At 34.7% G+C, this 14493-nt stretch overlaps 2 protein-coding genes and 1 pseudogene across 2 annotated transcripts; 1 reads left to right on the top strand and 2 right to left on the bottom strand.

The window, feature by feature from the left end:
• Nucleotides 1-64: 64 nt before the first annotated feature.
• On the bottom strand, nt 65-2825 carry LOC120129170. The gene is made up of 5 exons (XM_039146742.1): nt 2508-2825; nt 2422-2474; nt 1678-2073; nt 490-904; nt 65-405 (listed from the first exon to the last, which is right to left on the bottom strand). The coding sequence occupies exons 1-5, from the start codon at nt 2705-2707 to the stop codon at nt 204-206; spliced, it is 1266 nt and encodes a 421-aa protein (XP_039002673.1). The 5' UTR covers nt 2708-2825; the 3' UTR covers nt 65-203.
• Nucleotides 2826-3451: 626 nt separating this feature from the next.
• Nucleotides 3452-8406, top strand: LOC120129168 (probable bifunctional methylthioribulose-1-phosphate dehydratase/enolase-phosphatase E1). Its single transcript, XM_039146740.1, has 12 exons — nt 3452-3753; nt 4368-4504; nt 4761-4856; nt 5005-5064; nt 5517-5606; nt 5764-5943; nt 6145-6300; nt 6929-7078; nt 7160-7261; nt 7712-7821; nt 7909-8027; nt 8226-8406. Exons 1-12 carry the CDS (start codon nt 3522-3524, stop codon nt 8315-8317), a joined length of 1524 nt encoding a protein of 507 aa, XP_039002671.1. The 5' UTR covers nt 3452-3521; the 3' UTR covers nt 8318-8406.
• A 252-nt stretch (nt 8407-8658) lies between these two features.
• Nucleotides 8659-12000, bottom strand: LOC120129167 (annotated as a pseudogene).
• Nucleotides 12001-14493: the final 2493 nt, after the last annotated feature.

Here is a 14493-nt window from a genome sequence, read left to right as displayed (position 1 = left end):
ATTCTAAAAATATAATTTATTTTCAAAATTTTGTTTAACAGACAGACCCCTAAAACACATTGATTTCACCCTTTTTCTATGGTAAATTGAAATGCGTTCCTCCATAAGCATGACCATTGCTTCAACTACAAACATCCTAAGAAGCTTCCCGTGAAAAGAGTTATGGCATATGAATTGTCTGAAATAGTTTGCAGATCAAGCTCTCATGCATGGGGAGCCGTAGATTCTTGCAATTTCATCGTCTTCGCGTGCAATCTCTCCATGAATGCCGGATTGGCTCGAAGTCGGTTCTTGACGTATGAAGTACGAGCTTCCTCTGCCATTTTGTTACCCCTTCCGGCTTCCTCGATGAGAGAAAAGAGCGTTCTGAGGCAATCTTTCCGGTTCTCTTCTCGGTGTTCAAACCTTCAAAAAAGAAAAAAGAATCAACGAATAAATATACCCAGAAGAACAAAGAACAAGTTTATGAACCCAAAACTTAACGCTGACCTCTCACTAGTAATTGTAAGTTCATCTTTGCCTGGATGGTATCTCTTTCCCACAAGCTCCCGTAACCTGCGGAATTGATGCTTTGAAAGCCCGAGCTCCTTCACTGTAACAGACATCTTTACCTTTCTGTTTTTGGGATGCCATGCATCACCACCAGGAGCAAACACTGCCCGTGTTTGCCACCTAAGGATTGGTCCTTCACCAGGCGGGTCATCGGAGTTCTTTTTCTCGTCTGGTACAGCCATCTCATCAAATTTTGGTGGGCCCTCAGCTTCCATCATCTTTCCATATTCCATGACCATCTGATCCTCGAACTCCTTGAATTTCTCATAGGCTTCTTCGACTTCGAGCTCGCCTCGTTCACACATATAACCTAGCTCATTAAACTTCTCTTCTACCTTTTTCTTCATTTCATCTGATCAAGCCAACATAATGCAGTACAATTGTCATTCACATAAAACCATGAACAATAACAAGTCAGAAGTTTAACAAGCCGGGATGGCATGAATCATCAACACGGCTTTAGTAATCCCTTGATACAAGTCACTTCAAAAGATCACCCAATTGAGTGAAACCTCACATATTGTCATATTGTACAAAGCTCCATGCAGTTCACAGTTAAGAGAATATATACAGTTCAACTGAAGGTCTCTAGTCTAGAGGCCAAAATGGTAAACGAAATGTAATTGAAAATGTCAAATGCTATTAATAGAGCTATGAATCTCCTTACATAGAAAAGTTGAACTAGAAAGCAGCAACCCAAGTAACAGTAAAGTGAACTTGAAAAAACTACATGGACTCAAGAAACAAATTATTTAATCTTAGCAACAGCATTTTAGTGATATTTAGGTGCAATCAAAAATAATCAGCTTTCGAGAAATGAAGAAGTCTAGGTGGATTCCTCGAGACCAGAATAGGAAGTGGGTCTTTAGATTCAATTTTGTAACACAAAGCAAATTTAACAAATCTACCTACTTATTTAACTACACAGAAGTCCAGAGAATATTACAATTGAGCATTTCAGCAGAAAATGGATTGATAATCTATAATGTATCAGTATTGTCAATGAAAAGCTAGATTCGGTAGAGATTTACAAGTACACCATAGAAAGTAAATTGATTCAGTAATGCGGAATCAAATAGCCTCACATAGAGAAAAAAGTATGATGATATTAATATCAGTAAAAACCTGGGAGGAGCTTGTCCCAGCTAAGCATGTCCTCGAGAATCTCCTCACACTCCTTTGTGTCTTTAAGATATCCATGCTCAACGGCTTCCTTAATCATTTCATCCCACTTCTGATCATCCATGTTAAAGTACTCATCCTTGACCATTCTTTTTTGGACTATATCCCTTGCACTGTACAAATTATCGATCTCTTCATCGGTTGAGTACAATTTTTCAAAATCCGACTCAAACTCTTGATCAGTCACATCATCTCGTGGCTGTGGCGCCATTTCATCCATCAACTCATCATCTGTCTCTCCGTGCTTCCCAGCCAACTTTCTATGCAAAATGGCCTCGAGAATTGAAGGGAGTGCCTCTTCATCCCCTTGGAAGTACTTCTCAATTCGGGTTTTCAGTTCTGGCAACAAAGAACTAACGAAGTAAACAACAAAACTAAGAGACAAACTATCACTTGCCTTTCTCATCATCCAAACAGAACATATATAATTTAGTTTCCCTCGCTTTTCTCATCAACCAAACAATTAATTTCCAAAAAGAAGAAATAAATTCCAGCAAAGAAGACGCACAGATTAAATCATCAGACCCAGTTTAAGACATTTAAACAAACTTGAAACATTAACATCAACAAACCAACGAAAATAAAATAAAATCTGATTACCCAATTTCACTTACTTTACTCATCTTCTAAACAAAGACACAATAAACAAATTGCCGAATAGAAACTCAAATCCAGTATTTTTTTTACCTTTATTACTGACATCCTCCACAGCCAAAGCTACATCCTCGCCCGAAGCTTGAACTACTGAAGAAGATTCAGGAACCGCGTCTTGAGCTACTGAAGCAGACTCAGGAACAGAGTCAGGCTTCTTTTCAGGAGGAGGATCCGATTCGGACGAGAAGAACCTGAATCGAGACCGAGTTGAAGCGACGAGAGGGTTGAATGAGTGAACTGGGTTTTGGCTGGCTTTGGTATAAGATTGAAGAACATTGCGAGTAGTGAGTGAAATGCCTCTCAACAAAACCCTGTTCATGGCTACCAGAAAAAAGGGTTTTAGTATCCAAGTTTTTTGCTTTTGTTAGTTAGTCTTTGATTCATTTGGGGAACAAAGATTAGGGTTTTAGATTTGAAAAGGATAAATGTTACTTGGTTTGGGTTGTAGGCTTAGAACCCACCATTTATGATGCATGTTATATTGGATCAATTTCAGTCTACATTGGTTTAGGCCCACCCCATTGTTCTTTGCTATTAATATCTTAACAATTTTTTTCTTTTTAGGGTATAAAAGAGTGAATTATTTTAAAAATTAAAACATAATCATTTAATTACAAAATGTTATTACAAAATGTGATTACAAAATGTGATTACAAAGTAGTATTTATTTTGAATAGTCTCAACCATTTAACAAGTTCAATCATTTTACTATAGGTGCTGGTACAAATACCTTAATTTCTTAAAACAACAATTGAGATAAATTAATTTATGTATATTTGATATTCTACTTAAATATATATATATTTACATTTGCAGATGTAACACAAGGTTTGTTCATAATAGGGTCGATCTTATAAATATCAAAATTTTAACTTGAATCCTAACTCCAAGGTAAGATCCAGGTACACTCATTCTTATCTTAAACAAATCAATAAAAAATGTGCAACAGAAATTTGTCTTGTCCCACACTAAACGGAGATTGTAGATAATAAAGTAAGGAAGGCCATTCATATTAAAAAGTTCCCAAAATTGAAAAACTCTCCTATTTATTTAAAAATTTAACCTTTTTCCTTTTGTAGGCTCAAGCAATATATAGAGGGAGAGCCTTTGTTTTTTGTTTTTGTTTTTTTGAAATGGCTGTACCAACAGCTGCTGCAGTAAACGGGGGCATGTTGAAGATGGGAAGTGTTTCGCAAGCTTATATAGAAAGCAAAGCAGTGAAGGAGACGAGGTCTTTGATATCTGAGCTTTGCCGCCAGTTCTATAACCTTGGATGGGTCTCAGGAACCGGTGGCGGTATCACCATGAAAGTCCATGATACTTGTATTCCCAAGCCTCAGCAACTCATCCTCATGTCCCCTTCTGGTATTTATTTCTCAATCATTCGTCTATTTTTATTTTTATTTTTTTGGATTCTGGATATTTGATAATTAAAGCTCAAAGCATTTTGTTGGATTCTGGATATTTGATTATTAAGCCTCAAAGCATTTTGTTTTAACATTTTTGCTTTGGCTTTTCTTGATTATGGCTGCTGGTTCTTTCTCTATTGAAGTTGTTTTCAAGTTTTTTGTTTCTGCCTTTTATTGTGATTAATTTGGGATCTTTTGGTTTTATTGTTTTAGCTCAGAATTTATTCCGATGTTGTTTTGGCATCTATATGAGTCTGTTTGTGTTATTTACGTCCACTTTTTTACTAGAGTTATGGATACTAATACTCACTTTGAACTTTTCTTTTATTACATTCTATATATTGTCAGTCATCTTCAACTGTGTGTTTGTCCACGGCTAGAAATAGAAAAATATTGTTTGCTGTTATTCTTTTCATTTGTGCATTAAACTCGAAGAAGGCCTTAATCTGTAATAATGAAGAAATGATAGTAGTTCGTTGTTTTATAGGCTTTATCATATTCCTTTGCCAATTACTGAAAGAGTGTTTTTGGCATAGCTTAATTATGGGCTTGTTATTCGGTACTGTATAGGTGTTCAAAAGGAGAGAATGGAACCAGATGATATGTACATATTATCAGGAGAGGGATCTATCATATCTTCACCGTCTCCGAAGCCAAACCCTCATAAGCCTCCCAAGTGCTCTGACTGTGCTCCTCTTTTCATGAAGGCAGCTATTTTATGTGCTTTTTACAAAACTATTATTTGACATTGTTTAATTGATCCAATGGTTTATCTTTCACAGTATCTTTTATAAAATTGCAATCTTGAATTTACGAAGATGATATTGATCCTATTTTTGATGTTGTGTGCTTTACTTTTAAGGATTTATTCCTTTTTAGCATGCATTGAGCTAATGTGATTTTAATAGAAAATGTGTGCTTGTGGTGTTGGAGATGATAAGCATCACTTCCTTTATAATTCAGGCATATCATATGCGTGATGCTGGCTCTGTTATCCACAGTCATGGAATTGAATCTTGTCTTGTAACAATGATAAATCCGCTTTTGAAAGAGTTTCGTGTAAGTTTTTCTTGACCAAAATATTTTTTCTAAAGTGAGCTCCTCTCTCTTTCTCTTGCTTTTAATTCCTTACCGCCCTGCATTCTCTTTGTTCTTTCTCTTTCTCTTTCAGCAATTGATTTACTTATTTCCTTTTGAACAATTGCAGATCACTCATATTGAGAACACACTCTACGAAAACGAGCTCACAGATTCTCTTGTCAAAGCTGTATGTTTCTTTTGTGTTCATCTCGTCAATGAACTATGAAATTCACTTTCATGGTGATCATAAAATTTCCATGTAGCCAAATAAGATTAATGAATGTTCTATATCAACGAGCAGTATGTGTCTATTTTCTGGTTACACTTTACCCACCTATGCTACTTCGACTCTTCAATTTCTTGATGTATCCTTGCTAAGACATATTCAGAGATGGGTATGGGTGTATGATCCTTAAAATATGTAGAAAAAATATTGAGCATATCCGTGCCAGACCCATGCTTGTATCGAATACTTACCCCAAGTTCAAACCACATTGCTACCAACGACCTTTCTTCACTCTCTGCATTGAAGTTCACCAGAATTTCATATTGTTTTTGCTAGATTTATTTGTTATGCGTGAATTTATCAATGTAAAATGTTGTCTTCAGTATATCAAAACTCACTTTAATGATTTTCAGATTGAAGCATATCCCAAGACAACTGTTGTGCTTGTTCGCAATCATGGCATATATATATGGGGAGACTCATGGATCAGTGCTAAAACTCAGGTTTGTAAAATTGTGCAAATCTTGGGTTCAAACTGGTGAATTGAAGTTTGCTATTTTTCACTTATCATGATTCATATGTATAGAATAAATTTCAGATTCTTACTTGTATAAACACTTTATTATAAATCGATACTTCAGCATTGACATACTATTTCAGGCTGAATGTCACCATTATCTCTTTGATGCTGCTATTAAACTCCATCAACTAGGCTTAGACTGGTCTACTCCAGATCATGGCCCCATTCAGAATGTTAAAGGATTTTCAAGCGTCAATAGCAGGATAAATGTGACTAAAGCCGGGACGGTGGATTCAAGTTATAAAATTGAGCCATATCCAGTAAGAAATTTACATATTTTCCTTTCAATATGACATTCTGTGCTTCCTAGACATGACACTGTTCCCATTGTAACAAAAATATTTGGCGTTCGGATGACATTGTGGTGGACAGACTCTTGTCTGTTTTATTGCTAAACAAGAAGATTGTTGTATTCATTTATCGAAAATATGCTCTCACTCTACATTTTTTCCCTGTTGCAGCGCTGCATTGTGCTTGACATCGAAGGAACTACAACTCCTATTTCATTTGTAATGGATGTTCTCTTTCCCTATGCCCGAGACAATGTCGGGAGGCATTTGTCTGCAACATATGATAGTGCTGAAACCCAAGATGATATTAAGTTGTTACGTTCTCAAGTAAGGTTTTTCTTTGAACCTTTTTAACTTTTATCATGTTTCTCTGACATCCGGTCATAAATCGTATGCTTCGCTTCCTTCAAATTGATAGTGGGATCTGATGAGGATCGGCGGCCTTTTTGGTTTGATACTTAAGTCTAATGCAATCAACTCTCTTTCTCATTCCCTAAAATGATATGCTTCCGACCTATGTTCAATTTATATACATTAAACAATAACATGCAAAGAACTAGTCATCTGTGCAATATCATGCACCATTATCTGTGACTTCAGAACCCTTTTAGTTTCTACAATTCTTGGAACTTTTGTTTTATATATAGAATCACTGCCTATCATTGTCATTAATGATCTGTTAGTTTTCTATTATGAATGATTTGTGTGCCAAACCCGATCATTTTTTGGAGTATCTGTTTTGCTTGACATGCATGTAGGAAACCCAAAGAAACCTTCAATAATGTGTTTTTTGGCATGCATATAGGAAAACCAAAGGAATGTAAGGATACTTCTTCAGCTAATTTTCTGCGGTTAAGGCAGTGTGATTGTTTACCTTATAAATTAGCAACCAAAGAAGTGTGGATTGACTCCTAAACGATATGCCTATATCACATCCGTAACATGTTTTCCACAGGTTGAGGATGACTTGAAGCAAGGTGTTACTGGTGCTGTACCTATCCCCTCGGAAGAGGTGGGAAAAGAGGCGGTGATTGCATCTTTAGTTGGTAATGTCGAAGCAATGATAAAAGCTGATCGAAAAATTTCTGCCTTGAAGCAATTGCAAGTAAGCAAACATGAATTTGAAGAAAAGACATTTTCGTATCTTAGCTTACCTGCAGGAGAGGACTAATATGAAATTAAATAGGGTCATATATGGCGTACTGGATTTGAGAACAACGAGCTGGAAGGAGTTGTTTTTGATGATGTACCAGAAGCTCTTGAAAAATGGCACGCTTTGGGTATAAAGGTATTGTTACGTATTTCAATTACTATTCTACAACTTTATTTTTGGAATGTGGTTCTCGATACAATGTGTCTATGTTGTGATATGTTTCCATGCAGCTGCTCCAGATTGCAGTATATTCACAAGTCGTTTTAATCATTCCGCCAAACTGAAGCTAATTATCTTAGTAGATAGTTATCTGCTTGGACCTAGTCTAGATCCAAGTTCAGGTTATTGTATGTTCATGTCCTACTGAGTGATCGTAAAGCTGTATAATCCCTTAGCATAGCACTGAAATTTTCTAGTATTTCTGAGAAGACACGTATGTCTGCGACGAAAAACAGAATTTTGGTTTAATGGGTACTTGACCCTTTAAACATCTCTCTCCCTTAAGAAAGGATCTTACTAAGTTCTCAATTATTTACAGAAAGTTCTGAGTTCCAGTGCTAATATTTGCTTCCTCATTCACCACAGGTATACATATATTCCAGTGGTAGCAGGTTGGCTCAGAGGCTTATATTTGGAAATACTAACTACGGTGATTTGAGGAAGTATTTGTCCGGATTTTTTGACACTGCGGTAGGGTAAGTTTATTACCTTACCTTCACAGTTTGCTTTTATACTTAATTCCAACTCAAAAGTGACTGTGTATCCCCTTTTCATGCTTGCAGAAACAAAAGAGAAACACAAAGTTATGTCGAAATCACCGAGTCATTGGGAGTCGATAAACCATCCGATATATTATTTCTGACCGATGTGTATCAAGAAGCCACGGCTGCAAAAGCTGCAGGTAATAAGAATCACAACCCAAAAGCGTAACGAATTTCCCTACGAATGATTCTAAAGTATTCTGCACATCCTTTGCATACATTGTCAATGAAGCATGTTCCAACTGGTTGGACTTTTAGACCAGCTTCTGATTTCGTGTTACAAAAATAAATGCCCTTTGGTTATTAATTAGTATTTTTCATCTTTATCGGAATCGTAGGTTTGGAGGTCATAATCTCCATCCGGCCAGGAAATGGTCCTCTTCCGGAGAACCACGGATTCAACACTGTCAACTCTTTCCTGGAGATCTGATAGAAGCTCCGTACTTCTGTAATGAAATCGACACTGACATTTCATGCAGATAATAAATCCCTTTCGGATGCAATATATCTTTGATTTTGTGACAATTTAAGTGTGTGTGATGGAAGGTTTGCAACTCTTTTCTACTGTAATACGGCAAGATTTGCACATGCCTTTATAGACTACTCCATTACCATTGGTCCATTACAGAAATTAAAATGAAAAACAACATCAAGCATATAAAGTTATTTTTAAAAAATAAACAAATTTGTATAAAACAAATCCGAATTTCCATCGCACCTTAATCCGAGTAACTTTAACATCTCGTTGCAATTTGCCAAACGGATGAAAAACAAAATTTTAAAAATACTACAAAACCAAAAGTTCATGGTTTCGGTCTCAGAAAAGCATTAAGACTGAACTATCAGCAGCAATATTATGGGTTTTAGCACACATCCCTAATGGGATGCGACAAACGAAATTAATTAACTTTAACCACTATCAACCGATGAAGTTTATCTATATAACTCAGTTCCGGTTCGAGTTTAACTTTCTTCAAGCAAGATAATAGTAACCCAAAGCTATAAGTATCAACACCACCACTGCAGCTGGAGCGGCCCACATCCAGTAGTTGGTTGACTTCTTACGTTTCAGGATGGGTCTCGGAAGTGAATCGCGACTTTTAGTTCGATTCCTGTGCCTTACAGTGTTCTCCTTTTGAACTTTATCCTTCACTGCAACAGGAGCAGGAGCATCAGCATTTTCTTCTTTTTCAGGTTCCGGGGCCTCGGCCACAGCTTCAGTCGGTTCCTCATGATTTGCACCGGTTGAAGATGCTGCTGCCTTCTTCTTGGCTTTCTTCTCTTGCTCCTGAAGGGTCAAAAAATCAAAATCAGATCAATTTGGATCCACAAACTAATTATCAACAAGCAAAACATGATGAAAGAAGGAAATAATTTCCTTGAGCTTCTTTTCAGCTTCCTTTTGAGCTCTTATAGCTGCTTTGGCTGCTTTTTCTTCAGCCTTCTTCTTCTTCCTTTCCATGGCTTGCTTTGCTTTTGCTATTTCCTCTTCTCTCTTCATTTCTTTCAGTTTTGCTGCATCAATTTCCTTGTCAGCAGATGTCTTTTCGGCTACCTTTTGCAAGTTGCCAGATCCAGAGATCTCCTTCTCTTCTACAACACCATTCTCGGGAGGCGATTTTGATTCTATTACTTTGGTCTCAGAAATTTTCTTGCTTTTTTTTGGTAATTTAGTATCTGGTTCAGAAGGTTTGGCTTCTTCCTTTGGTTGTCGGACAGAAGGTTTTGGAATCGTTTCAGGTGCAGAAGCAACTGGTGCCTCTTGTACAACCAGTGGTTTCTCATCAGGATTCCTTATCCGACCGTCTCGACTTAATTGCCTCTGGTCCAAGGACGGCAGAATTCATTTTTCGTAGTCATCCCGGACAGCTTTCTTGCTGCTCCAAAGAGCCATAAACTTCTCGACCTACATGCAACAAAAGATAAGAGAACAGCCAAAAATTAATGCAAATGAGACATTTGGGACGTAGCATTAATCGGTAGTCTCAACTAACCTCAACAGTTGAAAGCTCCTCAAGACCCTTTATATCTTTCTTTGCAGCTAGCTCTTTCGCTTTGTTTAAAAGTGAACGGCTCTGGTAAAAGTGAACATTCTGAAATACATATTATTATCACAATCAATGACCAACCAAATCAGCTTTGGAATTGACCAAAAAAGAAACGTTAAATTTTAACTTTTAGCATTCATAGGCAGAGCCAAGAAGAAAAACATCCCACAAGAGAGACCTAATCGTTCTGAAAGGCTTGCATCTATACATGCACATACATGAAAGAAGAGAAATCGAAAGAAGCAAAATAGAGCATCTCATTCTCACCAGGCAAAAGAAGATTCAATTTAAAGCAAAGAACAACATACCGCCTCATCACGTTGTTTCCACAGTTGTTGCATGGTTTCATAAGCTTTGTTCCTCTTCTGGATCACGGCGTTCAGCTCTTGCTGTAAGGAATCAACTTTACTCTCTATTGCACTCACTTTTTCTTTAATTTGCTTTTTCTTGGACCAGATAGCATTTTGTTCCTTCCTTACGCCATCCAAATCATTACCCATGAGCTACAATGAAACAAATATAGCAAGTTAATTAGGCTAATTTTACGATAGTAATACATGAGGGGGAAAGCAAATTCTGATGGATAAATGGTTCAAAACGGAATTTTTCTTACTTTAACTTGATCTTGAATGCCTTCTTTCTGGCCCAGTGATTCCTGAATCTTTGATCTCACTGCAGCATTGGCAATAACTTTGTCCCGGGTTCCCTCAAGTTGTTTGATTTCTCTAAGGAGTTGCTTCTCCTCGGACAATGGGATGCTTTCATGCTGGATGCGATATTGCAAGCTATAGATCTGCAATTTATCAATTCCCAATAAGTGACGAAAGAGAAAAGGCAAAGGATTAACTGCAGAGCGAAAACAACGTTTAAATCCCAATGCTGTCAAGTTTACAATAGTAGCATACAATATCATTGAGCTCTTCCTCAGACGAACATATACCACCACGACCACCACCAATGTTATTATTGTGAAGTTTGCCTAAAGCCTGCTGCAGTGGTTCCATTTCCTTCTTTTTCTCACCTAGCATCGTCTTAAACTGCTCGAAATCAACATTCAGGGCTTTCACTTGAGAAAGCAACTCTGCTCGATCCGACTGCATTAACATAAAGATAATAATTTAAAAGGCAGCAACTCAATGATTTTAGAAACTATTTTGCAATTTCGCTAAACTTGAGGCAAATACACCAATGAGAAACCATTATACCAAATACTATTCTGAACCACGTGTAAGAAAACAGTACTATATATCCAATTATTCATTTCCTGCTCAAGGACTTTTGTTTCCAACAACCGGATTTATGCATTCGAGGATTTAATGTTTCGAACAACCGTTATATCAAATACACAACGTGTATTTGGCTCAACTTGAGGCAAATACACCAATGATGAACCATTATACCAAATACTATTCCGAACCACGTGTAAGAAAACAATACCGTATATCCAATTATTCATTTCCTGCTCAAGGACTTTTGTTTCCAACAACTGGATATATGCATTCGAGGATTTAATGTTTCTATATTCATCATTAAACAATAAACACATCACAACTTTTATTCCACCTAACCTCTCGGAACCAATGAAAAGCAAAACAGGAAGCATATAAATATCCTAAGAGCACAACAACAGTTAAACGAACTAGATATCATAATCGACATTAATTGCACTTCACTCACCTTGTGTGATTTTAATTCATCAGTAAGCTGAAATCTGACTTTATTCAACTTTTGCATCTCTTTATCAACCTGATCGATTTTGGCCTTTTTCTTTGGATCATCAAAAGGGCTATACCTGATAAAATAAAAGGAGTGGATCTGCTTAGGAGCAGGCCACTCAGTGACAGCATCAATCGGAAAGTCGGATACATTTTTCTCTTCTCCCTTATTTGGTTCCTCAACATCGGAACCAACTTTAATGGGCTCAGTATGAACCGGATCATTGTCCAGTTTCCCATTTTCCTTATCATGAAGAAGTGATTTGTCAACTTCAGTTGCTTTGTCCACAGGTACTTTTGCCATTTCCGATCCCACAACTTCAACACCCATTAATCACTAGAAAATTAAAAAAGACAGAGAGTTAGATATCAGATAGTAAACAATATATATACACACACACACACATCATTTATGAATCTAAAATAAAATAAGAAAAAGCTATTTGTTCCGCTAGATTTTAGTAAACTGAATTAAAAGAGTTGAAATATATGCGATAATCAACAGACGATTCTAATTTTTATCTTTACTCTACGTGAGATTTTTAGAAACAAGATCAAATCAGATAATCTGCACAGCAGAAATACATGATTGATCAACTACAATAAGATAAAATCCAGATCACAAATTAAAAGAAATAAAAATTACAACAGATTTAAAAACACACAAACACCAAGATCAAGCCTTTATCTAAGCAGACATGCAAATCAATAACGACACAATGAAGAAGTACCCGGAATTTCCAAACAATGAAAAAGGGAAAGAAACAAAAGTCAAAACAGATCAAAAGAAAAAAAAAACAGAGAGAAGAACATAAGAGAGAGAGCATGAAAGAAAGATTAAAGGATTACCCTTTTAGAGAGATCAGAAAGAGAGGATAAGGAAATCCTTTGAAAGAGGGAAAAGGGGTTTTAAAGAGTTTTTGGCGAAGCAAAGGAGAGATGGGATCAGATCTTTTGCTTTTTTTCAAATTGAGAATGAATTAAAATACAAAATTCTAACTATTAAAAGTTATAAAATGATAATTTAATTATAAGATGTTATTTTTTTAATATTTGATTATTAAAAGTTATAAAATGATTATTCAATTATTTATTATGTTCTAAACTCGTTATTTTTCGTTAAAATTTAATTGCGATTTGAGTTGGACATTAAATATTGATTGGGATATGATAGTTGTTTGATATTCAAAGATTAGATTATATCATTCGGCAAGTTAATATCCTAATGAAATTGTCATAATTTTTTAATGAAAAAATATAAGTTTGAAACACAATAAATTATTAAATGACAATTTTGTAACTTTTAATAATCATGAGACTTAAAAAATAACGTTTTATAGTTAGAAGACTATTTTATAACTTTTAATATTCAAAAGAATCAAATAAAATAATACCTTATAATTAGATAACCATTTATATACTTTACACTAAAAATAAAATTAAAAAAAGCAATAATAATATATGTTTTGTTATAAATTTATTAAAATATAAAATTTATTAAAATATAATATACCATGTCAAACAAACATATTACGTCACTGAACAAATTATGGATTTGGTTAATATATAAATATAATTTCTAGTGTCTTTAATTTTAAAAGAAATCAATGATAACTTTACTATTATAGTTCATTTTTAAATGAAGTCGATGGTTCTATGCTAAATTTGTGAAGTTCATATTTTTCAATAAAACGAACATTATATTTGTATTTAAGATGTCAACAAGGAGTTAATTGAAAATTTTAAGACTTAATATTAACGTCAACAACGATGTATAGAAAACGACAATAAACGATATCGACGGTGAGTGGTAGTTATTATAGGAAATTTTGATCAAATTTATAAGTAAAATTGATAATTTGTCAAAAGTTAAAAGTTAAATTACTATTTTGTCTCAACTTTATAGATCATATTAAAAATTAACCCCTTTATAAACATGTCATATCATCAAATTAATTACATTTAATGTTTCAATGACCAAAATATTACAAATTGATAATATGAGTGATCAAAATATTACAAATTGATAATATGAGTGATCAAAATGTTATAAGTTGATATTATAAGTAGTTAGAACGTAACGTTTTTTAAGTTTGGTAACATAAAGTAAATATTTATAAAATAATGGTGACCATATGGGTAGTTTACCCTACTAGTTTTCAGAAAACGCGTGTACATCACCTTAAGGGTGCGTTTGGTTCACGGAATGTAATATTACCGATGAGAACAAAAGATTATCAGAGAATAGGATTAATGGGAATGTTGTATTTTGTGTTTGGCTAGTTTAGCATGAATGTAAGATTACCGTGTTTGGTTAAAGGAATAAAATATTATTTGAATGTATATTTAACCAAATTGTCCTTATTATATATATATTTTTTTTTAAAGTTGGAAAATATTTATATATTTTCTTTAAAAAAAATTAAATTCATAAAATTTATATAATTTTTTTACAAAATTAAAAATATAAAAAGGTTTAATGAAATGGTAAAATTTTATTTTAACCCCTAAACTTCATATAAAATTTTAATTATATATATATATTTTTTTTGCAAATCTAAAATAGTTTAAGGATAAATTTTTAATTTAACATTTGTAGAATTTTTATTATTCAATGACAAAATAAGGATATTTTTGAAGAAAAAAATATAAGGGCATTTTAGTCCAAAACGCTGATAATCCAACAATACCTAAAGAAATGGACATTCCCGGTAATATACCCCAAAAAATCCACCATTGGTAATGTAAGATTACCGGGAATAACATTCCCGACCAACCAAACGGGAGAATGTAGATTTCATTCCTACGAGAATCTCACATTCCCCAAACCAAACACACCCTAA

This window comes from Hibiscus syriacus, unplaced genomic scaffold (assembly GCF_006381635.1).
Source record: "Hibiscus syriacus cultivar Baekdansim isolate YM2019G1 unplaced genomic scaffold, ASM638163v2 tig00110483_pilon, whole genome shotgun sequence".
NCBI classification, from domain to species: domain Eukaryota; kingdom Viridiplantae; phylum Streptophyta; class Magnoliopsida; order Malvales; family Malvaceae; genus Hibiscus; species Hibiscus syriacus.
Note: the sequence above shows the minus strand (reverse complement) of the source record. Positions and strands in the feature narration are given on the sequence as shown.

What these genes read in the sequence shown, in the direction of transcription:
- LOC120129168 (XM_039146740.1), top strand. Translation starts at nt 3,522, where the DNA reads ATGGCTGTACCAACAGCTGCTGCAGTAAACGGGGGCATGTTGAAGATG. An exon ending in CATCCTCATGTCCCCTTCTG is followed by an intron (nt 3,754 to 4,367) that starts GTATTTATTTCT and finishes GGTACTGTATAG; the next exon opens with GTGTTCAAAAGGAGAGAATG. An exon ending in TTTTTTGACACTGCGGTAGG is followed by an intron (nt 7,822 to 7,908) that starts GTAAGTTTATTA and finishes TCATGCTTGCAG; the next exon opens with AAACAAAAGAGAAACACAAA.
- LOC120129170 (XM_039146742.1), bottom strand. Translation starts at nt 2,707, where the DNA reads ATGAACAGGGTTTTGTTGAGAGGCATTTCACTCACTACTCGCAATGTT. An exon ending in GGAGGATGTCAGTAATAAAG is followed by an intron (nt 2,074 to 2,421) that starts GTAAAAAAAATA and finishes CTTTGTTGCCAG; the next exon opens with AACTGAAAACCCGAATTGAG. An exon ending in CTTACAATTACTAGTGAGAG is followed by an intron (nt 406 to 489) that starts GTCAGCGTTAAG and finishes TCTTTTTTGAAG; the next exon opens with GTTTGAACACCGAGAAGAGA.